Below are 26567 nucleotides of genomic sequence, written 5' to 3' on the forward strand. Positions count from 1 at the left end.
CTGCAGCCCAATGGTATCAATGTGGACTTCACAAGCTTCAAAATCTCCCCTCCCCCTACCGCATTCCAAAACCAGCCCAGCTCGTCCCCGCCTCCCTAACCTGTCCTTCCTCCCACCTATCCCCTCCTCCCACCTCAAGCCCCACCCCCATCTCCTACCTACTAACCTCATCCCACCCCCTTGACCTGTTTGTCCTCCCTGGACTGACCTATCTCCTCCCTACGTCCCCACCTACACTCACCTTTACTGGCTCCATCCCCGCCTCTTTGACCCATCTGTCTCCTCTCCACCTATCTTCTCCTCTATCCATCTTCTATCCACTTCTCCCTCTCTCCCTATTTATTTCAGAACCCACTTCCCCTCCCCGATTTCTGGAGGGTGGTCTAGGCCCGAAACGTCAGCTTTCCTGCTCCTCTGATGCTGCTTGGCCTGCTGTGTTCATCCAGCTCTACACCTTGTTAGCTAAAACTTTAACCTACTTATAAAACTTCTCCTCTACACATGTATATAGATAGATAGAGAAAAGAAAAAGTGGAGGGGGGCAGTGAGACTGGGAACGCAGTTCAGTGGTCCCTGTCCACCAATTTGCTGAGATGATTTTTATGATCAGAACGCTACTTCTGGATTTTCCTTCTCCAGGTACTTTCACTTGCTTGCAGCATTACAGAGCGAATAGTTCACAGTTTTAAAATATCTGACTTGCTGGTTATTAAAACCACAGCTTACAGCAACTGATGGGAAATAAACTGGATATCTTCAGGCTGGAGATGGTTTTTGCTGCACAGCAAAAAAAACAGCTCCTTCCCCTACAGAGCTCTGATGGCCTCTGCCTAAAAATTCACACCCCTAAGTTGTTCAGTTACCTTTGAGCCAATCGTAGTTGTTAGCTGGCAGAAGGCCTCTCTCATTGATTTGTGGAATGGTAACTACTTTACTATCAGCTACTTTGCATATATCCCTTGGCTCCAGCTCATCTGCAACTAGACCTTCCACGCTACTTGAACCGATGGCTGTGTAAGCAGCACTTACAATCAGTGTCAGGTTACTTGCTCTGAAAAATGCAGGAACCCTTCAATAATCCTTGGCTTTTAAATCATTTCTTTTCTCATTTCAGTTCACAATCAAAATGAAAAAAAAATTTTAAAAAATTAAAAAAAAATACCACCTTTGTACTCAGATAAATTGAACACCAAACAATTATGGCCTGATGAGAAGAACATTTACTATTATTTAAGAAAATAAAACGGTGAATTTCAATCACGTAATATCTCCACAATGCATCAGCAATTGATCACTGAAATGTGGCAACTGCTCCAGTGACCCTGATATGTGAAAACATTGATGACTAAGACAGCAAATCTTATCTCCCATTGTAGATCATTAAATTACCAAATGTGTTCGAGTGGAAGAACATAATTTAACTTTGCTGATTTGTCAGCCTCAGCCATGTCAATTGGAAAGCTATGCTACTGAATGGAAACTAAATACTCTTCCATTGTCTGGTTAAAAGCAGAAACACCAGACTGCTGTCTCATACCATTAAGCAGCTAGAAAGAAATAGATGGATACAAGCAAATCTCTTTACATTTTAATCACAGAAGGTAGGTGGCCCAATGATAGAAGGAGGATGGAAAAACAGCTTCAGGTCAAAGCACTTGGAAATCAAAAAACAAATCAGGACAAAAACACAAATTTTCACACCTGGATGTTTCCTTTTAAGAACTCTGTATTCCAAGGTAAGTAGAGATTTCCAGTGATAGTGCTGTGCTGTGATTCTTTCTTTGAACTGATAACTGTTATTCGCAAAAAGCCATTCTGGATGAATTCTGAAATTGGGAGAGAATATTGAATTTGCAATACCACAATCAACTGATCATACAAGTAGAATCAAAATGCAAATTAGGTATACAGAACATATCTAAGCAAAGAAAACCAGACTTTTGATACCAAGAACACAGTTTGTCTCAGCAATTGACACCTGATCCTAATCACAAGAACAGAATTACATTGAAGTATTTTTAAAAAAATGTTCTGAGGTCTTTTTTGATACACAACTGACTGGCTTCACTCAGCATTTCAGAAGTGCTCCCAGACTCTGCATCAGATCTGCTGATCCAAAGGTGACACAAATCTAGGCGTGGACTCTCCTGGAGTCATATCCTGCAGCGTATCAAAAAAATGGCATTGGGAATCTGGATTCTGATGTCCCAGCACCATTTCCAACAGTAGTGGAACCACATGATTCACAAGTGGAGGAAAATTCAAAATCAGCAGGGCTATCTGAATTTGGTGCCAAGTTCAAATAGATTCTATTTTTATTGCAGCTAGAAACTTATCCAACAGTTTGAGTTACAATTTTTTTTAAACAGTAAATAGAAGAATCAGTTGTTTTTGTTCACACAGGAACCAATAACATAGGCAGAACTTAGAATGTGGCTCTTCTGAGAAAGAGTTTGAGGGGTTTTGGTCTAAATTAAAATGCAAACCTTAGTGGTAATTTTTAACTCATCCAAATGTAAACGTGGAATAGGATAAGCAGATTTGCAGATTAACTGTGTGTTTGAATGAATGATCTGGAAAGCAAAGATTTGCTTCATGGGACACAGATACTGATACTGTCCAAAAGGAGATGAGCCAGTGGGACAAACACAAATCAAACAGACAGACTCACTGTCTAGGCAAAATCAGAAATTGCTGTAAAAAGTTCTGGAGGCTCACTGGACCCAAAACGGCACAGTGGCTCAGTGGTTAGCACTGCTGCCTCACAGCACCAGGGACCTGGGTTTAATTACACCCTCGGGCGACTGTCTGTGTGGAGTTTGCACATTCTCCCCGTTTCTGCGTGGGTTTCCTCCAGGTACTCTGGTCTTCCCACAGTCCAAAGATGTGCAGGTTAGGTGGACTGGCTATGCTAAATTGCCCGTAAGAGTTCAGGGGTCTGTAGAGTAGGTGGGTTATAGGGGGATGGGTCTGGGTGGGATGCTCCAAGGGTCGGTGTGGACTTGTTGGGCTGAAGGGCCTGTTTCCACACTGTAGGGATTCTATGATTCTATGAAAAACATTAGCTCTGCCTTCTCTCCGTAAATGCTGCCAGACCTGCAGAGTTTTCCAACAATTTCTGATTTGTTTTTGATTTCCATCAACTGCAGTTCTTTGGTTTGTTTTTCATTGTCTAGGCAATTTGAAAATCTAGGAAATTCAACATGTTTTTCAAACTCATGAATGTCAGTAGCAGCATTCAGAGAAGGGTTAAGAAAAACACAAAGGCTGTACAGAATTTGGCTAGAAATTAACAGTGGGTCAGGAAGGGGCAAAGAGTTTAAGGGAGATATTTTGTTATTGACTAAGGTAAAAATAAAAATAATAGCAGGCAAAATATATGAATATATGGAAGTATTCTCAAAAGTACAATTAATAGCACAGGTGTATTTGATCCAACACCCATTAGAGAAATGTGGTTGCAACGTAACTGAACTTGAGAATTAAATGTTCCAGGCGTATTAACCTTTTTTAGAGGAGATATAAAAGATGGTGGTTACAGCCCTAACAACGAAGGCATAATATAGCAACAGTAGAAAGAAAGGGAGGATGTGAGGTTGGATAATCAAGATGTGGAGTCAGTAATCCCAAGTCCAGCACTTGCAGATTCACTAATCAACCAGACACCAGAACAAGAAAAATAGCAGCAAGGGAAATTTTGCCCGCACTGTGAAGGGGGAAAACAGGTAAGGTGCAATGACTGATATTGCAAATTTCTTTCACACAGAGAAAGCAGCAATACAAACTAAAATGGCAGCCTTCTTACCTTTTCTACAGATGATGTTATGGAAACTACCAGACATGAAAGAACTTTTTCCATTATGTAAGGCAATGTGGCAATGGTAGCCATGCAACCCATATTCTGGATCAATATCATCCAACATTGGCTCATGAGGTGGTGACGAATATTGGCTTTTATTTTCAAAACATTAAACAGAGAGAAGGTAAATAAATTAAACAAATGAAGCCTGAAGGTTGTAAAATTTTCAATACATGGCACAACTGTATCAACATACTGCTGCCTTTTTAAACAGAAGAATATCAGTAACACTCAGTAATTAGATAAAGTAATTTGATTACAATCTTTCACGTAGAAAGATGAAGAGACTTAATATTTACAATACAGATTACTCCTTAGATAGCATCTTTCAAATCCATGACTAGTTCCATCCAGAAGGACAAGGGCAACAGTTACATTGGAATAACACAACCTGCAAGTTCCCCTCCAAGCCACTCACCATCCCGACTAGGAAACTTATCATCTTTCCTTCAACGTCACTGGGGCAAAATTCTGGAATTTCCTTCCTTACAGCTTGGTGGGTCTAACTACAACACTTGAATTGCAGTGGTTCAAGACAACAGCTCATAATCACCTTCTCAAGGGCACCTAGGGATGGTGAAAAATTGCTGGTCTAGCCAGCAATGCCCACATGCTACCAGTGAATAGAAAATAAGAACCGTATTCAAGTATTTGTTTAATAGTATGAGGGTTTCTGCCTCCGAAACACTTTCAGGCAGTGACCATTAAACACCCCAACCACCTCTGGGTAAAGTAATTCCTCAACACTCCTGATACCTCCACCAATTATTTTAAATCAATGCCCCCTGTTGATTGATCTCCCTACAAATGAAAGCAATGGCCAATCACCTAACTTGCATATCTTTGGACTATGGTAGGAAACCCATGCAGACACAGGTTGAACATGCGAGCTCCAGCTATATAGTGGGCAATGCTGGAATTGAACTCAGTTCCCTGGTGCTGCGATGCAGAAGTGCTAACCATTGTGCTGCTGGAAGGGCTCATTGCATTCCAGAGTTTCTCTGGAAGGTGGAATACTTGACTGACCAGATGGGGGTTGATAAGAGTTTTGATGCAGGAGCACAGGAACAGGAGTAGGCCATCCATCCTCTTGTGCCTGTTCTGCCATTCAATGAGATCATGGCTGATCAGCAACATAATTCCATACCCGCCTTTTGCCCATATCCCTTGATACATTTGCTTAAAATAAAGTCTCAGATTTAAAATTAACAACTGATCTAGCATTCACCACCACTTGTGGAAACAGTTCCAAACACTTACCATCCTTTGGTGTGTAGAAATATTTTCTAACATTCCTCCTTAACAGTCTGGCCCTAATTTTCAGTATATGCCTCCTAGCTCTAGAATCTCCAGTGGAAATAGTTTATCTTTATCTACCCTATGTTTTCCTGTTAATGTCTAGAAGACTTCAATCAGATTACATTTTAGCCTTCTAAATCCTCAATGTAACCCGAATTCCTGGTATCATTTTTGTAAACCGATGTTGTACAGCCTCAAGGCTAATATATCCTTCCTAAGATGTGGAGCCCAGATCTACTCTCAGCACTCCAAGTAGGGTGTAACCAAGGTTTTGTATAACTGCAGCATAAGGTCTGCATCCTTATACTCGAGTCATCTAGGTTTAAAGGCTATCATTCCATTCGTTTTCTTATTTATTTTCTGCATCCCTTTGTGGCATTTTAAAGATCTATGCACCCGAAGCCTCCACAAGCTCCCTGCCCATAAAATCTCTTTGGAAATCCACTGTATTTAACACTTCAAAAACGTTTCACATGACATGAGTCAACGTATACCACTGGCACAGAAAACAAACACAGCCTATCCAATCATCCCTCATAGCTAATTTACAAAGATGCAACCACAAAAATGCTGCCATTCTTGACATCATTGTAAAGTCTCTTTTGTACCGTTTTTAGTGCAATCACATTTTTACCATGATATGGTGGCCAGAACTGCTTACAAGATGCTGATGAGGTGTCCTAGGTCTTTTACACAAAGTTATTATTAACTCCCACTCTGGGCCTTGGCCGATAAAAGCAAGTACTCTATGTCCACATCACCACGTAATTTACTTATCCTGCTGTCTTCAGGCTTGACATTCACTCCAAGGTCCCTCTATTTCTCTACACTTTTCAGAAACCTACCAGCTATTATGCATTTTCTTGCCTTATCTCACCTCCCCAAACTCATTACTTTCTCTGGATTGAATTTCATTCACCACTTTCCTGCCCACCTGACCAGATTATGATACAATGTAACTATACAATAGCACAATGTAACTAAAGTAATACAATACTTTTTCCATAAATCCAAAGCAATTTAGTTGCAGTTACCAAGTGTTTAGAGGTTATGTTTATCATTTATTTTGTATACTGTGCAAGCAGAATTCTTCTTACCAGGTGACTGATCCTAAAGTACTCCTCTCAATGAGCTGATGGAAGTGAAGGTTTGCAATGATAACAGCCAATTCTCCATCTTCCTAAATATATTTTTTAAAATTGAGAGATGTGAAAAACAGCACAATCTTTATTTTTAAGATTTGTGTTCATAGAGAAGGTTATCCTGCCAATACTGTCAGCACACGTTAATCAAACAAAATGCAGAATCACTTTGCTACTTGACATATTTTGACAATCAAGCTTTAACTCTAACTTTGTGTTAGCTGTTAAACAGGCAAGGATTTATCTTTTCCTTGTTGATAAAACACTGCAATCATATTTCCAAGATTGAGGAATGTGGATAAATCCCATTGCTGAACAACTTTGTGGAAATGCAGCCGTTATGTAAATATATTTTGACTAAATGGGCTAGCTTGCTTTGTCATTTATGTAAACACCAAAGTGAACTGATCACACTTAAAAAGGTGTGAGTGCAATAAACCAAAACGTACATGTTTAAAAAGATAAGATCGTCTCTTCTAATTTTTCAGGTTATGTAATTTAATTTAACACATTAAGAAAATGTCTCTTACAATGAGATGAAAATACCTATTTTTAAAAGCCCATCTGAATTTGCATTATTCTCATATTTTAAATAATCTGCTGGCCAAATTATTCACTATATTAACCTGCAAATTATGTGTTCTGTTATTTCTAGGTCATATTATCCTAAACCTAATATTGCTCACTATTCTTAGTTCACATTGTTGTTAGCCTGGGATTCTATCTGAACAGGCTGAAACTAGCAACACAGTTGAATCCCATTACAACAGAGTGCAATTTGAATTTTTTGAAAATCTGGAATTAAAACTCTAATTATGGCCAAAAACCATTGTTCACTTGTAAAAACCTCAATGTCCTTTAGAGAAGGAAAACTGCTGTTTTTATCCATTGTGGCCTCCATGTTACTTCAAATCAGCAGTGTTGACTCTACCTCTGCAATGGCCTAGCAAGCCACCCAGTTGCATCAGACCACTGAAAAAACCCACCAAAAAATAAGAAATGAAACCAGATGGACAATTTGGCCTCTCCCAGGGCACTGGACAAGACAATGGAAAACTCAGTCCTGTTGATCTGCCAAGTCCTCTATCATCTAGAACCATAGAATCCCTACAGTGTGGAAGCAGGCCATTTGGGCCATCAAGTCACACCAATACTCTCAACAGCATTCCAACAAGACCCACTCCTCCACCCAGTCCCTGTAACCCTGCATTTCCTATGGGCAATCCACCTAGCCTGCACGCTATGGGCAATTTAGCACAGCCAATCCACCTAACTTACATTTCTGGACTGTGGGAGGAGCATCCAGAGGAAAGCCAACCAGATACGAGGAGAATTTGCAAACTCCACACAGACAGTTGCCCGAGGGTACAATCAAATCCGGATCTTTGGCACTTTGAAGCAGCAGTGCTAATCATGGAGGCTAGAGCCAGGATTAGGAGACTGCTGCACCAGTTCTTGTGGAAATAACCTCATTGTCACATTGAGGATACACTCTATTGCGCTTTTGACACTACCATGGTGCTAGCAACTCAAGACTGGGTACTCATGAGGTACTGAGGCCTGAATTGCAGTCCAAAACAACCTAAAACCGCATGGTCTGGCATATCCGTTGATATACAATTACCATCAAGCCAGAGGATCAATCCTTGTTCAAAGAACGTAGAATGGCATGCCAGGATCAGCACCATACATACCGAAAATGAGGTGTCAACTTGGTCAAACTGCAGTACGGAGCTATTTACTCGCCAAACAGCATAAACAACAAGTGATAGGGAGAATAAATTCCACTGCCAACAGAATTGATTATTTATTCTGCAGTCCTGCCACATTTTGTCGTGAATAGTGGTTGACCATTAAATAATTCACTGGCAGTGACGACTCAACAAACATGCCCAGCTTCAATAATAAGGCGGCCCAGAATATCAGTGCAAAAGACATGGCTGAAGCATTTATGACAATGATCCATCTCGTCGTCCTCCAGAGGTCCCAGTATCACATTCAATTCATTCACATGATATTCAGAAATAGCTTAAGGCACCGGATACGGCAAACATTGTAGACCTCAACAGCATTCTAGTAATAGCATTGAAGACTCGTGCTCCAGAACTTGCCACACCCTTGGCTAAGCTGCTCCTTTGCAGCTACCACACTGCCACTGCATCTACCCAACAATGTGAAAAAACACCCAGATGTACTCTGTGCAGGAAAAGCAGGACACCAGTCCACCCCAACAGTCTTTCTCAACCAGTGAAGTGAGGGAAGAGATCATCAACAGTACTAACAAGCAGCACTTGCTCAGCAATAACCTATTCACTAACAGTCAGTTTGTGTACTGCCAGGTCCATTCAGCTCCTGGTCTCATTAGTCTTGCTTCAAACAAGGTTTAAAAAAAAGATGAAATCCAGAGGTGAGAAGAGTATGACTATCATTGACATCAAGGCAGCATTTGACTAAATTTGGTATCAAGGAACCTGAACGAAACTAAAGGCAACGGGAATCAGAGGGAAACCTCTGATAGCATGAAGCTAATTGTGTTTGTTGGAATAGCTGCATCTCAGACCCAGGACATCACGGCAGAATTTTCATCGTAATCAGCTGCTTCAACAACAACCTTCCTCCATTCAAGTCAAAAGTTGGAATGTTCACTGATGATTGCATAACGTTCAGTACCATTCACAGCTTCTCAGATACTGAAGCATTCTATGTCCAAACGCAGTAACACCTGAACAGTAATAGGCCTGGGCAAACAAGTGGCCAGTAACATTCATACCACATTGCCAAGCAACAACCATCTCTAACAAGAGAGAATCTAATTAGCATACTTTGATATTCTGTGATGTTATCATAGAATTCCCCATTTTCAACATCTTGGGGATTACCATTGACCAGAAACTGAACTGGACCACCAAAATAAATACTGTGGCTGTAAGGGCAGATCAGAGGCAAGGAATCCTTTAGCAACTAACACACCTCCTGACCCCCAAGTGGGTCACCATTTACATGGCAGGAGTGTGATGGAATACTCCCCACTTGCCTGGATGAATGCAGCTTCAACACTATTCAAGAAGCTTGACACTATCCAAGACAAAGCAGTCCACTTGAATGGCACCACATCCACAAACATTCATTCCCTCTATCATCGATGCTAATTAGCGTAAGTGTGCACTATCTACAAGACGCAATGCACAAATTCACCAAAGTTCCTTAGATATCACCATCTAAACCCACAACCACTACCATCTAGAAGGATAAGGGCTGCAGATACATTGGAACAACATCTGAAAGTTCCTCTTCAAGCCACTCATCATCCATTCTTGAAAACATCCTGCAGTGTAAATGCAGCAAAACCCTGGAATTCACTTCCTAATGGAATTGTAAGTCTATTTACAGCACATGGGCTACAGAGATACAAGAAGGTAGCTCACCACCACCTTCTCAAGGACAATAGGGATGGGCAATAAAATGCTGGCCCAACCAGCGACATCCACATCCCACAAATAAATGTTTAAAAATATAAATCAATGCAGTATTTACAAAAGGAATTATTACTGTATCTTAAATGACTCAAGATGAAAGATCGATCTAATGGGCAAAATAAAATTAGTTTTGTTTATTTTTGAAAACAAATGATCCCTTACATTATTTAACATTTCAGAATCACAGATATGTTTCCACAAAGGCGATTTGCACAGTATCAAGGTGCTAATCAGCTCCTCTCATTGGGACACCTCATCACATGGCTGACACCAGGCTTCCTAAGCTGCTCTACTCAGTTGGGCTTTACCACAGAAATGTTAACAATTCCTCGAAACATTCTTGACTTGGTCAAACGTTCACTGATGCATGGGGAACCCTGGCTTGTTACCAACCTGATGACTGATGGTTGATGGGAACATGCAAGGACAAATTTAAGAAGGTATATAAACCTTTAAACAAATAATTTAGTAACCCTTCAAGCACCAACTGCCTGCTTCTGGCGGAGTGAATAGATCATTCTTCAGACTTATCAGCCATCTTAAAACTCAGTGAAACAGGAGGGACTACCAAGGGATTCTCTCAGAGTATCGCTCCATTTCTATCACTTTGACCAATTACTCAGACACAAACCACAACTTGATGGTTCTTTTCTTTCCATGACAAGACTGTAAAATTAAATTGAAACTATTAACTCACTTGCCAACATCCCAACAACATGCCAGGGTATAAGCACTGCAGCTTGATAAGCTGGTCTCCACCTACACACGTACTCAATTCTTCCAGATTTGTCAGACTATACTCCGCAAGTAGGGATCGCCGGCGAGGTCTTAAAAAAGAACTTGAAATTAGTAACAAGCCATGAATCAGTTTCAGAGATTGCTCAATTTTATTTAGTGTTTCTCTTAGAAAACAAAGATTACATTTATTCGTCTAAAAAGAGCCAATGGTTAACCAGCAGATTCTCATGGTAATACAGGAGTCCCTAGTTTTAAGGAAATGCTTGGGAGAAAGTCACCATATGTTTGAAGTTGAAAGCTGATGCAAATTGGTTTGAAAAAAAAAAAACACCCAAATTTTCAGATCGGTCAAATAGATTTTGAGGAGTGTCATCTAGGAAAATTTTAAAGGAATGCCGGAGCTTAGAATCACCTAGTCTTCATCACAGCCTGCATTCCCATCTAGCTTTCTATATTCAGCAAAGTCAGATATAATAACTCTCTCTCAATCCAAACTTTTAAGATAGATTGTGAAAAGTAAGGTCCCAACACTGATCTTTCATAGAATCCCACAGTGTGGAAACAGGCCCTTTGGCCCAACACGTCCACACCGAGCCTCAGAGCATCCCACCCAGACCCATCCCCCAATACACTACAGGGTAATTTAGCACGGCCAATCCACCTAGCCTGCACATCTTTGGACTGTGGGAGGAAACCGGAGCACCCAGAGGAAACCCATGCATACACGGGGAGAATGTGCAAACTTCACACAGTCACCCAAGGGTGGAATCGAACCCGGGTCTCTGGTGCTGTGAAGCAGCAGTGCTAACCACTGAGCCACCATGCCACCCATTTGTTACAGACTGTCACTTGGAAGTGCCCCATTTATACCTATTCTCTGATTCGTGCCCATTAACCAACACTATCTATTCTAATATATGATACCCAACTCTTAAGTCTTTATCTTGTGTACTAACCTTTTGTGTGGAATCTTATCAAATGTCCTTTGGAAATCCAAGTACACTTCTACAGGTTTCCCTTTACCTACCTACTAGTTACAGCCTCAAAAACATTTTAAAAATTTGTTAAACAGAACCTCTATTTCATAAAATTACGTGCATTTGTTTTGATCATACATTGCTCTAAGTGCATTGTAAAGTCTTCCTCATAATAGTTCCCAGCATTTTGTTGATGACCAATGTCACATGGCAACAATACTCCATTTTTTAACCACTCTTTTCTTTCTTGAATAGTCATGTTATATTTGCTAATTTTCAATCTGCAGGGACATTCCAGGATCTAGAGAATTTCGGAAAATCATAACCAGCGCATTCACTGTCCCTGCAGGTCTATCTTTTAAAGCCTAGGATGTTGGTCATCGATCCTGGGAACTTGTTGGATTTCAGTCACTTAAATTTCTCTAAAACATTTTCTCTGTTAATATTATTTAACTTAAATTTACTCACCGTTGTTAGCCCAGACATTACTCTATATTTCTGATATGCAACTTGTGTCTTTTTCCAAGAAGACTGAGCAATATTTTGTCTATGTCAATTTGTTTTGACCCGGTGACAGTAAAGGAACAGCTGTATTGTTACAAGTCAGAACTCTGTGGAACTTCGAGAGGATGACGAGTCCCACTCATTTTTAGTCAATGGTAAACCCCAGGATATTATTAGAGATTCAGCAAAAGTAATACCACTGAATGTCAAAAGGATATAGGAGATTCATTATTGTTTGAGATGATCATTGTACTTGCTAGACACGAACCTTACTTGCCACTTATCAGCCCAGCATGGGTACTGTCCAGGTATTGCTGTATATGGACAGAAACTGTTTCAGTACCTATGAAATTTTAAATGGTGCTGAACATTGCACAGTCATCAGGATACTACCCTGATAAACTCTTGCTGTTTTGCACTGAAACTAAGATGACTGACCTCCAGCAATCATGATCATCGTCCTTTGTGCTATGTGGGTGGATGGGTTACCTCTAGGAAAGGCAGGAGGATGGGCAGGTCATGCAGGAGCCTCCTATCCTATCCCCATCTTAAACAAGTATGCTCTTCTGTAAAATGTAAGGGGTGATGGACTCTCAGGGAAATGTAACACTGACAGTCAAGTTTCTCACACCAAAACTGGCTCTGTAATGACAGGTATACAAGGTTCCAAGTGATCAATTGTGAAAGGGAGCTCTAGTCAGAGGTACTAGTAGACATTTCTGTGGCTGGCAACAAGAATCAGAATTGTGTGTTGCCTCCTGGGTACCAGGGTCAAGAACATCTTGAAGAGGGTGCAGAATATTCTCAAATGGGACAGAGACCAGCAGGTGGTCATTGTATACATTGGAACCAAGGACATAGAACCTCATCTTTTTCTCAACCTAAGAGGAGAATAAAGGAAATTAGACAGGAGGTTAAGAAGTAGGTACTCGAGCATTAGTAATATAGTGATACCTGGATTACTCCTGGTGCCATGTGCTAGTGAGGGTAGAAATAGGAGGATAGAGCAGATGAATGCATGCCTGAGAAGCTGGTGCAGGGGAGAAGGATACACATTTTTGTATCATTGGAATCTCTTCTGGGGTAGACGTGACCTGTATAAGAAGGATGGGGACTGGCAGGGAGACTTGCTAGAGCTACTCCAGAGACAATTCAAGCCTTGTTTTTTTTGATGGGGGGGCGAAATTGATCGTGGTGGTGAAAGAGACCCAGGGAGATAATGAGAAGAGGGATCAGTCTGAGGCTCATGCAGTTGGGAAAAGGAGCAAGTCAAATATTCAAGGCAGGCAGACCAAAAAAAAAAGAGAACAAGGCAAGACTGGTAAACTAAACTGCATTTATTTCAATGCACGTGGCCTGAAAGGTTAAGCAGATGAACTCAGGGCATGGCTGGGAACATGGGACTGGGATATTATGGCTATTACAGAGAGTCATAGCTCAGGGATGGACAGGACTGACAGCTTAATGTGCCAGGGCATAGATGCTATAGGAAGGATAGAAAAGCAGGGCAAGAGAAGACAGGGAGCAGCATTTTTGATTAGGGATAACATTACGGCTGCACTTAGGGAGGATATTCCAGGGAGTACGTCCAGTAGAGTTATTTGGGTGTAACTGAGAAATAACAAAGGGATGAAAACCTAATTGGGATTGTACAACAGACAGTGGGAAATTGAGAAGCAGATTTGTAAGGAGATCACAGTTATCTGCAAGAATTACAGGGTGGCAATGGTAGGGGATTTAAACTTTCCAAACAGACTGGGACTGCCATAGTATTAAGGGATCAGATGGAGAGAAATTTGTTAATTGTGTAAAGGAAAATTTTCTGATTCAATATGTGGATGTACCTACTAAACAAGGTGCAAAATGTGACCAACACTTGGGAAATATGGCTGGGCAAGCACTTTGGGGCAAGTCATCATAATTCTATTAGTTCTAAAATAGTTATGGAAAAGGATAGAGCTGATCTAAAAGTTAGAATCCTAAATTGGAGGAAGGCCAATCTTGACAGTATTAGGCAAGAACTTTCAGAAGTTGTCTAGAGATGGATATTTGCAGGTAAAGGGACGGCTGGAAAATGGGAAGCCTTCAAAAATTAGATAACAAGAGTCCAGAGACACACTGTCCCTGTTAGGATGAAGGGCAAGGCTGGTAGATGTACGGAACGCTGGATGACTACAGAAATTGAGATTCTGGTCAAGAAAACGAAGAAACGCAAGTCACTTATAGACAGCAGGGATTGAGTGAATTGCTAGAGCAGTTTAAGGGCAGTAGGAGTATACTTAAGAGGGAAATCAGGAGGGCTAAATGGGGACTTAAGGTGCCTTTGGCAAATAGGGTTAAAGGGAATACAAAGGGTTTCTACAAATACATTAAGAACAAAAGAGTAACTAGGGAGAGAATAGGGTCCCTCAACAAACAGAGGCCACGTATGTGTGGGGCAACAGGAGATGCGCAAGTTACTAAATAAGTATTTTGCATCAGTGTTTACTATGGAGAAAATAAGGAAGACAGAACTTGGAGAAGTAAATAGCAATACCTTGACAAATATCTATAAACAGGAGGTGGTGTTAAAACATATAAAAGGTGGATAAATCCCCGGGACGGGATCAGGTGGACCCGAGGACTTTGTGGGAAGCCAGGAAAATGATTGCTGAGACATTTGTATCATTGATAGCTACGAGTGAGGTGGTGGAAGACTGAAGATTGGTTAACGTGGTGCCATTATTTAAGAAAGTGGCAAGGAAAAGCCAGGGAACTATAGACCAGCGAGCCTAACATCAGTGGTGGGCAACTTGTTAGATGGGATTCTGAGAGACAGGATTGATTTGTATTTGGAAAGGCAAGGACTGATTATGGATAGTCAAAATGGCTGTGTGCGTGGGTAATCATCTCTCACTAACTTGATTAAGTTTTTGGAAGAAGTGATGAAGAGAATTGAAGGCAGAGCGGTGAATATTGTCTTTATGGACGTCAGTAAGGCACTCGAACAGAGCAAACTAGTCAACTGGATACAGAATTGGTTCAAAGGTAGAAGACAGAGGGTGCTGGTGGAGGGTTGCTTTTCAGACTGTAGGCCTATGACCACTGGTGTGCTGGAGAGATCAGTGTTGGACCCATTGCTTTTTGTCATTTATATAAATAATTTGAATATGAATATAGGAGGTATGGTTAATAAATTTGCAGATGACACTAAAATTGGTGGGATAGTGGACAGTGAAGGTGGTGCACAACGGTCAAGTTTTGCTCCTTCTATAGCAGGTATTTCCACATATTGAATAAGAAAATTTTCTTGTACACACAAATTCCTTTCCAGAGTACAAAAGGACCTTGATCAGATGGACCAAGGAGTGGCAGGCCGAGTTTAATCCAGATAAATGTGAAGTGCTACATCTTGGTTGAGCAAATCAGGGCAGGACTTATGCACTTAATTGTAAGATCCTAGGCAGTGTTGCCAAACAAAGAGACTTTGCAGTGCAGGTTCATAGTTCCTTGAAAAGTGTAGTCACAGGGAAACAAGGTAGCGAAGGTGGCGTTTGGTACGCTTGCCTTTATCAATTAGTACATTGAGTTATAGGAGTTAGGAGGTCAGATTATAGCTGTACAAGACATTGGTTAGGCCACTTTTTGAATACCGTGTTCAATTCTGGTCTCCCTGCTATGGGAAAGATGTATATGATTACGAAGCGTTTAGACAGATATGGGCTAAATGCTGGCAAATGGGGCTGGATTAATTTAGGATAGATGGTCTGCATGGATGAGTTGGACTGAAGGGTCTGTTTCTGAGTTGCATTTGTCTATGACTCAATTAATCTAATGTCTCCATATAGTAATGCCCTTTCCCCTTGACTTGTACTGACTCCAGTCTGGCTAGATCATATTAATACCAGGAACAAAAACAGGAATGCTGGAGAAATCAACTACAAAGTTGTCAAAGTTGACAAGAACTGGCCAAGAAAAAATGTTGTTGGGAAAATAAGACCGGCTATTTCAACAATGCCTATTGACAAAAGCTATTATAGAATGACAGATTTCCCAGATTGGCATTTTCACAAAGGTGCAAATCAAGTTAGCATTTTGATAGATAGCTTCAATGCTTATAGAATGGAAATATTTGTTTGTATAAAAGATTAAGCAGTTAAGTGAAATCAGTAGATGGAACATCAAAATACTTAATTGAATATTTTATGTATCAGTGTTTTATCCAATATTGATATCATCAAAAATTTTATTTTCTGTCGTATGTGCTGCTGAGATATGCGCATGGTAGATACTAGATGAGTTGGCATAGAAAGGGATTGGCTGCGTGTGGGCGCGTGTGTGTGGGTTGAGGAGGGAGGTGCTGATTGGCTTGGGTTGATACTGAGGCATCATGGAAATACGAGGGCCCATGGGTATAAGAGCACAAGTTGCCATGGTAGGTATGAGGTGGGTACAGGATGTTGGATGCCTAGATTGCCACAAATGAGGCAGGGCAAGTGAGAGGGTGACAGCAGATGGGATGTTTTACATTTCAATCTTTATTTTCCTCAAAATTCAAACAATGCCAGAACTCCCAGGCAGATATTTCACCCTACCCACCACATTCACATTTCCCAAGTCATGGGGGGCCCCCATATAGTCCACCACCACTCCCTCATCCCCACTTAGAGTCATACGGTATGGAAACAGACCCTTCGGTCCAACTCGCCCATGCCGACCAAGTTTCCCAAACTAAACTAGTCCCCACTAGCCTGCATCTGCCCAAGTCTCTCTAAATAGTTCCTATTCACGTACTTATGTACCTAGCCAAATATACTCATGTACTATTCATGTACCTGTCCAAATGTCTTTTAAACATTGTACTGTACCTGCATCTACAACTTCATCTAGCAATTCATTCCACATACAAACCACCCTCTGAAAAAGTTGTCCCTCAGGTTCCTTTTAAATCTCTCCTCTCACCATAAAATTATGCCCTCTAGTTTTGAACTTCCCAACCCTAGGTAAGAGATTTTTCTATGCTCCTCAGAATTTTATACACCTTCATAACTTCACTCCTCAACCTCCCAGGCTCCAGTGAAAAAAGTCCCAGCTTATCCAGCCTCTCCTTATAACTCAAACCCTCCAGCTCCAGTGACATCCTTGTAAACCTTTTTTGCACCCTCTCCAATTTACTAGTATCCTTCCTATAACAGGGCAACCAGAAGTGTACACTGTACTCCAAAGGTGGCCTCATCAATATCCGTACAACTGCAAAACAACGTCCCAACTCCTAAACTCAATGGTCTGAGCAATGAAGGCAAGTGTGCCAAACATCATCTTTACCATTCTGTCTACCCGTGACACAACTTTCAATGAACTACGTATATGAACACCAAGATCTCTGTTCTACAACAGTCCCCTGGGCTCTACCATTAACTGTAGAAGTCCTGCCCTTGTTTGTCTCACCGAAATGCAACACCATGCATTTGTCTAAATTAAACTCCTCGGTCCACTGGTGCAATTGATCAAGAACCCTTTGTAATCTTACACATGAAAATAGGCTGCACAGGTAACCATTTTTAAAGGTCAGGCTCATGGAGCCAAGATATTTCCAGCACACCACCCCCCCCAAATATCTCTGCATAGTTAACACAAGATTAAAAACCTGGATCCCAAGCATTTCAAGAAATTGGGCAGAAATAAAAAAGACACCCAAAATACACAAAACCAGGTAATGAATTTGCTCCTAAAATCCCCTGGAAAATTTAACTATGAGCAGAGAAAACTAACTCCTTTAACTAGATTTGAAAGAGTCAGCAAGGCGCTGTTCTACCAATCTTGGCTGGTTCCCTCCCACATTTGTTGTTGATGGGCTCCTTCTCTCACTATGAGCCTAAGATTTTAGCAGCAAAAAGTAAGTGGTGAGTAAGTCTTCTCTGGGTCAGAACTAGAGAAGATTGAGAAGCAAGGTTGGCAGTCGCAGGAGGAAGGGGTGCAAGGAACAGTCCCACAAGATGAATAGGTGACAGGGTTAGCAACACTTATGCAGGGGCATGTAATCAGTGTTAAAACAAATCAATAAATGCTCAATTAACTGGGATCTATGACGATTGGAAATCGTGAAGGTAATGATTTCCCTGCATATGGAAGTGAAATCTCTAGCTTAAGACTGCAGAATTTCAGGAACGCTTATAGAGGGAAGGATGGAGTGAATACTGCCATATTGAACACCAACAATTAGATAAAATAACATAGAACAGCTTTACATTAAAAAATATTTTGCTTATACTACGAACCAGTAACAGTAAACTAAACAGTACAGAACAAAATGCATCTTCATTTTGCTTTTTATGACTTTGGATCACGTGGAACTCTTTTACAGTCAATGAAACATTTTGGAAGTGTAGTCACTGTTACAATGATTTAAATCTTAGGAGTTAAATGATTAATATAAGGAAGTTTGGAGGGCATCATCCAAAAAAACAGATCCAGATCATTGTGCAGTGAAATTAGGAAACTTTTAGACACAGTGGTGAAAAAATGAAATTCTCTTTCATCAACAATTTATTCTAGTTCAAAATTAACATTGCATTAAATATCAAACATGAACCTGAGACTGAAATCAAAAATGCAGTAAAAGGGTAAAAAGCTCCTATTTGAAATTTTCAGCATTGTACATATGCAATGAAAATGGTGGCATCACCAGCCAATGCAAGGTTTATCAGCTATTTTTTAAAAAATATTTGTTTTGCACTGAGTTGTCCAGGAAATTAATATTTCCCCTGCTATAAGTTTGCTGGAGCAATGACAATTAAGGACATCAATAAATTCTTCCAATTCTACTTTCCGGTAAGTCTGATTATGGACTGTATTAGCCAATAAAGAAATTAGTAATTGAGAACAAGAAAAGGAACTCTTGAAAAAGATCAAAAAGGAGCTCTCCAAAAACACACAAATCATATATATTTGAACTCGAGAGGGGGGAGAATTTATCTTATTCTTTAGTTTGGAACCAATGGTTGCTGGTTCAGAAAGATTGAAGTAAACAATGGGAGGACTGCCAAATACTTTTGGTACCCATGACCAGAAGAATTCTCTTCAGTACAGAGTAATTTGCATGAAATTTACTCTGATGCACCCATTTTGTGTGGCCACAGTAGAAATATCAGAGTAGTTGCAATATTACCTAGAATCAACTGGGAGTAAGGGATCAATATTCATTCTTTCTCTTCATTAGAAAAGCTTTATAAAATGTATCAGGAAGGAGGGCAAAAAAAACTATACCTTGTCCACCATCTGCGCTTGTTTAAGTATGATGTACAGATTGATGCTACGAGAAATTAATTTAGTTACATTGCATCATATGTTCTCTCATAAACTCACCCATTTATTGCAGGAGTTTTACTCGGACAAAACAATGGTGTAACTCCATATACACAGAGTGCTTTCAGACTAGAAAGAGAAGGCCAAACTGTACTGTTCCAGCATAAAGTAGTAGATGTTTCATTGAAGTAGGCCTTACTTTGCTCCTTCACATGTTCTTTCCCATTCTTTTCTCTGAGAACTATTATCCAAGTAATTCCAAGAGCCCTGTATACAAACATTTTTAAGGCAGTTAATTGTAACTTGTCATTATGGTCAATTTGATCATAATCCTTAGAATCAGCAGAAACCTGGCAAATCTGATTACCTTAAATTTAATCTTTGTCAGCACGCTGCTAAAAAATACTGCATCAATTTTCAACAGTTTGAATAACTTATGTATTTTAGCACCACTAATTCATCTTTCCTTTAAATTATGAGGAATATTTATAATAGCAAATAACTATCTTAAGTCAGATCACAGAACATGTTAAAATATCTTGAACCCCTAGTTGTCCATCTGTTCACATGAAACACATGACCAATAAAATGTTGTAACTTTTTACATAGAAACAAGAATGATGATAACACCAAGAGACATTGGAATGGTTGAAATTTGGGAAAATACTTGAGGTAGGATCTTAAAGGACTGACAAAAGTGCAAGATAAATGTAAAATTATTAGTCCTACAAAACACTTTTTTTATCATGAAATATAGGCGTCACTCAAGACCAGCATTTGTAGCCCATCCTTAACGATCTTTGAAATACATAGCTTGATAGGCTATTTCAAATGGTATTTGACAGTCATCTGCATTATTGAGTCTAGATTACTAAAAGATGCCAGTGAAGAAAATGGGGTTTTTAACAACAATGATAGTTTTTTGGTAACCACTGAGGTTGGCTTTACATGCCTGATTTTAATAAATGAATTTTAAACTCCACCAACTGCCATGGTGCAATGTGAACCCATGACCCCAGAGCTTTTATAAAACCAAAATACTGTGGATGTTGTAAATCTGAAATAAAAACAATTAATACTGGTGAAACTCAGCAGATCTACCAGCATCTGCAGAGAGAGAAGCAGAGTTAATGCTTTGAGTCTGTTATGATTCTCCTTCAGAACTGAAAAACAGTCATATCAGACTCAAAATATTAACTTTCTCTCACTGCAAATGCTGCCAGACCTGCTCAGTTTCTCCAGCATTTTTCGTTTTTTATTTCCGCCGAACTTGAGTTGTGTCTCTGGATTACCAGTCTATTAACATTACCAGTATGCCCCATGTCCCCTCCAAATCCAAAATCATTGATGTGGGAGACTAGCCAAAAGTGCACTAAGAGGTGGATTTTGAATGCAATCACATTCAGCTGTACAGGGCATTGGTGAGATAGCATCTGGAGTACTGTGTACAGTATTATAAGGCCATTCATCCTATTAAGTCTGCGCTCCTATTCGATCATGGCTGATATACCCCATTCTCCTGCCTTCTCCTTGTAACCCTTGACCCGTTACCAATCAAGAACCTATCTTTATCTTAAAAACACTCAATGACTGGGCCTCCACAGCCCTCTGTGGCAATGTGTTCCACAGTGTAACTACCCTCTGGCCGAAGAAATTCCTCCTCATCTCAGTCCTAAGGGGTTGCCCCTTCCGAGGCTGTTCCCTTGGGTCCTAGTCTATCAGTAGAAACATATTTTCCACATCCACTCTATCCATGCTTCTCAGTATTCTATAAGTTCCATTGAGATTCCACTCACGCCACTCCCCCCACCACCAACCTTCTAAACTCTATCGGTTAGACTCCAGGTCCTCAACTGCTCTTCATATAACAACCCCTTCATTCCCAGGATCGTTCCTCTAAACCTCCTCTGGACCAACTCCAACACCAGCACATTTTCCTTTCTTCCTTAGATATGGGGCTCAAAACTGCTCACAATATTCCAAATGCAGTTTCACTACAGCCTTGTACAGCCTCGGCTGTTCATCTCTGCTCTTGTATTCTAGCCCTCTTAAAATGAATGCTAGCTAACACTGCATTTGCCTTTCTACCTGCCAAATGAACCTGCCTTGAGAGATCTGAACTAGGACTCCCAAGTTCGATTGTGTTTCAGATTTCCAAAGCCTTTCCCCATTTAAAAAATAGCCTTCACGTCTATTCTTCCTACCAAAGTACATAACCTCACACATTGTATTCCATCTGCCATTTCTTTGCCCACTCTCCTATCTTGTCCAAGTGCTTCTGCAGCCTCTCTGCATCCTCAACACTACCTTTCCCTCCACCTATCTTTGTGTTGTTTGCCAACTTAGCAACAATGCCATCAGTTCATTCGCCCAGATCGTTAATGTACAACATGAATAGCTGTAGTCCAACACAGACCCCCATGGAACTCCATTGATCACCGGAACTCAGCTGATAAAGATGACTTTATTCCTACTTTCTGCCTTCTGCCAGTCAGCCAATCCTCCATCCATACCAGTGTCTTGTCCCTTACAAGATGGACTCTTATCTTATTTAGCAGCCTCCTGTGTGGCACCTTGTCAAAGGCCTTCTGGAAATCCAAATAGATCACACCCATTGGCTCTCCTTAGTCTAACTTGCTCAATACCATCTCAAAGAATTCAAATAGATTTATCTAGCATGACCTCACCTTGATAAAGCCAAGCCAACTCAGTCCTTTCTTACCACGTACTTCCAAATACTCTACAATCTCATCCTTCAAAATGGACTGTAAAATCTCAACAACTACCAAGCTCAGGCTGACCAGCCTATGTTTTCCTGTCTTCTGCTTCCCTACCTTCTTAAACAGGAATGTTATATTAGCCAATTTCCAGTCTTCTGCTATCCTCCTAACTCCAGTGATGCCTGAAAGATCACCTTTTCCTCCACAATCTCCTCGGCAACTTTTCCTTCAGGGGTGTAGTCCGTCTGATCCAGGCAATTTATCCACCTTCAGATATTTCAGCTTCCCAAAACCACCTCCTTAGTAATGGCCATTATACTCGCCTCTTCCTCCTTATTTTTAAGAAGCTCTGGTATGCTGGCATCTGCCACTATGAAAACTGATGAGAAGTACTGTTCAGTTCTTTGACCATTTCTTTGTTCACCATTCCTAGTTCTTCCAGCCTCATTTTCTAGCAGTCCAAAGTCCACTCTTGCCTCCCTCTTACCTGTTTGATACCTAAAATATCTTGCAATTTTCTTTTATATTACTAACTAGCTTATTTTCATATGTCATCTTCTTTCCCCTTATTATATTTTTCATTATCCTCTGCTAGTTTTTAAAAGGCTTACCACTAATCTTCACCACATTGTATGCTTTAGGCTGTCCCTTGCTTCCCTCATCAGCCATGGTTGCTTCATCTGCCCAATAATAAGTTTCTTTCCTTGGGAAAAATTTCTGCTGTGCTCTCAAATTACCCAAAAAAACTCATGCCATTGCTCCTCCACCGTCCCTCACGGGCTCTAACACAAGCTGCTCCAAAAAGTCTTGTAGACATTCCATGAATTCCTTTTCTTTTCTTGACATCCACTACCAACCTAACTTTCCCAGTCTACCTGCATTCAAAGCCCTTCTTACGTGCTTGCTCTATCTCCTGATTTATTTTCTTCCCCATATCCTGATTACTTCTCGGAGGCCTGTACATAACTCCCATTAGAGTCTTTTATCCTTTACAGTTCTTCAACTCTATCCATACAGATTCTATATCTTCCGACTCTACATCACTTATCGTGATCGATTTAATTTCATTTCTTACTAACAAGGGAACCCTAACCCCCTGCCATTCTGCCTGTCATTTTGATGGTATCCTTGGATATTCAGTTCCTAGTCCTTATCCCTTGCAGCCACGTCACTTGTAATACCCACAAAATCATACCTGCCATTTTACATCTGTGCTACAAACTTATCTACCTTTGTTTTGTATGCTATATGCATTTAAGTACAACACCCTTAATCTTGGTCGAACGCCCCCCACCTCCCGCCCCTTCTTAGTTATCCCCTTATCTGTTGTGCCTGAAGTTAGATTCCTGACTCTTTCCGGACCCCAACTCTGTCCTATTACTTGTTCTAGAAACTTGAATAATCTTTGCTGAGCCCTCCCCACCATTAACTTTTTCTATAATTTTCCACACAAGTGAATCCAAGGTCTCAGGGTAATAGAATTCAGGGTCAGTTTAAAATAAAGGAGCACCCATTTGGAAGCGATGAGGAAACATGTTTTCTCTAAGGGTTGAGTGTCTTTGGAATTCACTTCCTCAAAAGACAGTGGATACAGACTAAATATTTATAAGGCAGAGAAGCATAGATTTCCAAGAGATGAAAGATCGGGGATATGCAGGAATGTAGAGTTGAAGTGAAAATCAGATCAGCCGTGATTTTATTGAATGGTGGAGCAGGGTCTAAATGCCAAGTGGTCTACTCTTGCTCCTTGTTCATATATAACAAAATAAAGGATAAGAGTTTCTGCAGATTGGCTAAGCCCGATACTGAACAACCAACTTTACAGGTAGAAGCAGACAGATTTTATGGTAGACAATGAGATTGGAAACTCAGCAAAACAAAGAAGATGTAAATCTTAGGAACAATCTGTTTTAGCCAAGAGCAGGTGAGGGAATGGAATCAGTTGTTACACAGCATGCTGCAGGGACAGAATCAACACGTTTGGTATTCAACGTCTCATTGGAAGGAATCTGAGCAATTAGTAACAGTCAAACTAGAGAAACTGAAATTATCGAAAGTTGACAAATCCCCAGGACCCAATGACCCTCACCCTAAAGTGTTAAAAGAGAGGATTACAGATATATAGATGCGCTGGTGATTATCTTTCAAACTTCCATTAATTCTGCAATGCTGATTGCAGACTGGAAGGTTACAAACGTAAACCCAATGTAAGGAAGGAGAAAGAAAACAGACTTGTTGGTCTAATGTCAGTAGAAAAATATATTAGGTCTATTATAAAGAGCATGATTACTGAATACTTATAAATTTATTTTCTGATTGCAGAGAGTCAACATGGATTTAGGAGGAAAGCATGTTTGACAAACCTGATGAGACTTTTCTAAAGATTTTACTACCCGAGTTGTTAAAGGGGAACTAGTGGATGTGGGAGATTTGGATTTTCAGAAGGCTTTTGTTGAAGTCCTACTCAAGCTTTTGGTAAGCAAATTAAAGCACATGGGTTGGGGATAATATACTAGCACACACTGATGATTGGTTAACAGGCAGATGACAGAATAGGAATAAATGCATCATTCTAAGATTGGAAAACAGTGATCAATGAGGTACTGCAAGGATCAGTCAGATGTTCACAAAACTGATTCCCAAGATTTTGGAACCATCCTTTGAGGAGAGGGTGAGCAGACTGGGCTTGGATTATCGGTCACCAGTTCTTTTAAATTCCAACCCTGTAAAAACTTGCAAAATTCTTCAAAGAATAGTCAGGGTAGATACTGAAAAAATGCTTCCCTAGCTGTGAACTCTGAAATCAGAGAATAGAGTTACAGAATAAAATTTAGGGCTGATACGAGGGAGGAACTTCTTCACCAAAGGGTGGTGAGAATCTTTGGAATGCTCTAATTCTATATCCCGACAGAGCTGTGGAAGCTAAGTTATCAAGTTCACTCTGTAATAAAGTCAGCCACATGGACCTCATAGAATATGAATTCCTTGACTAGACCAGAGTAACAGCCCCAATCAAACTCGGCTGACAGACAAGAACAGGAGTCAGACATTCTGTTCACTGAAAGTTAGGTCTGAGGGAGTTGGGTCAGTGTCAAAGATGAGATACCCATCTCGGGGCAGTTATTTCAATGGGAAGAGAGAAAAGCACACTCCTGAAGAAATTCACTTGCAACAGTCATCTTTGCGTTGGGGTAAACATTTCTGGCATCATGCCGTTTTTTGGAAAGTACCTAGAAAGAATGTGTGCCTTTTCTCACCCCCTGGGAAAATGACATTGGGTGCAGATGAAAAGCAACGAATAATTCTCCTGGCAGTTTTTTCAGTTAGCAGGAGCCTACTCTCTGAGGCACCAGATAGTAAAACCTTTCAAGAGGTGACAGATTCAGTTAAGGAGTATTACTACCCCAGGCCTCCTCTAATTCTGAAACACTATCCATTTTAGTCAGCCATTCAAGAACCAGGGGAATCCATATCGGGATTTTTGACTAGGTTAACATGACTGACGAAGGCATGTGACTTTGGTTCAACCCTGATTGAGATGCTGAAAGACCGTTTGGTATGTGGGATTAATGATGTAACCATTAAAAAGCACCTACTAGCTGAAGCCCAACTGGGCTTCAACTGGCACTACAAGGGGCTTTATTATTGGAAAATGTGGCAAGTGGAGCACGAGTTGCAGAGTATTCCAATTGAAGCAGACACCCTTGCCAGTCCAACTGAGTTTGGGGAACACTACTTGAGTTAAGGCAATTGCATAGCCACACTCAGGACAAATCCTGAACGAGGGACTCCAGGTCAGCCCACAGCAAAACCCAAAAACAGAGTCATGACTTGGCCAAATGGTTAAAGTTTTCTTCAGGATCCAGGTTGGCAAGCCATTGTAATTGCTGTCGGTATGCAGACTCAAAACAGCAAGGAATTCCCACTAGTCCAAAATTAAGTAAGAGAACTCATAGGGTGGTATCCATGAGAGTTCACACCCTGGAAAGTCCACCTACATCTGGTTTGAAACAGTTAAATTGTTTAGCAACATCCAAGTCAGAACCAAAATAAACATCTGGTTAAGTGGCCACCTTGTTCTAATGGAGGTCAATACCGGCATGGCTTTTTCAGTGATTGTAGAACCAGTGTTCAACAAAATTTGCTCTGGACTCCAACCTTTAGGTTTGCACAAGACGTTGGCTAGACCAAGAACCTTTACAGATTAAGAGTACAACTTTATTTCCAGTATCTTATGAGAAGCAGCAGGTTCAGTTACCACTGTTTGTAGTAAAAGGCTCAGACCCAAGCTTGATGGGCTGAAACTGGTGGAAACATTAATCTTGAATGGCTTAACCCTTTGATTAGAAAATGGCTGCCTGTGTGAAGTCCTAATTAAATTCTCAGAAGTTCTTCAGGAAGGTCTAGGGACTATCAAAGGAACCAAGGCCACCTTGCACATTAACTAGGAGACAATTTCACGATTCTACAAAGCCCACCCACTGTCATTTGCCTAATGGGCAATACGTACAGGCAGAAATCAGAAGGCTGGCAAGCAGAGAAATCAAACATAGACAACAAGGTGTAGA

The 26567-nt window shown here is 40.6% G+C and overlaps 1 protein-coding gene across 3 annotated transcripts in view; it reads right to left on the bottom strand.

The window, feature by feature from the left end:
* LOC109923198 (F-box only protein 15) overlaps positions 1 to 26567 on the bottom strand; it is a 269320-nt gene that overhangs the window by 11030 nt on the left and 231723 nt on the right. For 2 of the 3 annotated variants that reach the window (XM_048596097.1, XM_048596098.1), the window contains exons 5-9: positions 19340 to 19546; positions 10474 to 10603; positions 6256 to 6338; positions 3806 to 3951; positions 1702 to 1826 (exon numbers count right to left, since the gene is read on the bottom strand). In XM_048596097.1, the coding sequence (XP_048452054.1) occupies positions 1702 to 1826; positions 3806 to 3951; positions 6256 to 6338; positions 10474 to 10603; positions 19340 to 19546 (691 nt within the window). The remainder of the gene's footprint in view (positions 1 to 1701; positions 1827 to 3805; positions 3952 to 6255; positions 6339 to 10473; positions 10604 to 19339; positions 19547 to 26567) is intronic. The other variant, XM_048596099.1, reaches the window with a different exon arrangement.

Source organism: Rhincodon typus, chromosome 4 (genome assembly GCF_021869965.1).
Source record: "Rhincodon typus isolate 14 chromosome 4, sRhiTyp1.1, whole genome shotgun sequence".
Classification (NCBI taxonomy): Eukaryota; Metazoa; Chordata; class Chondrichthyes; order Orectolobiformes; family Rhincodontidae; genus Rhincodon; species Rhincodon typus.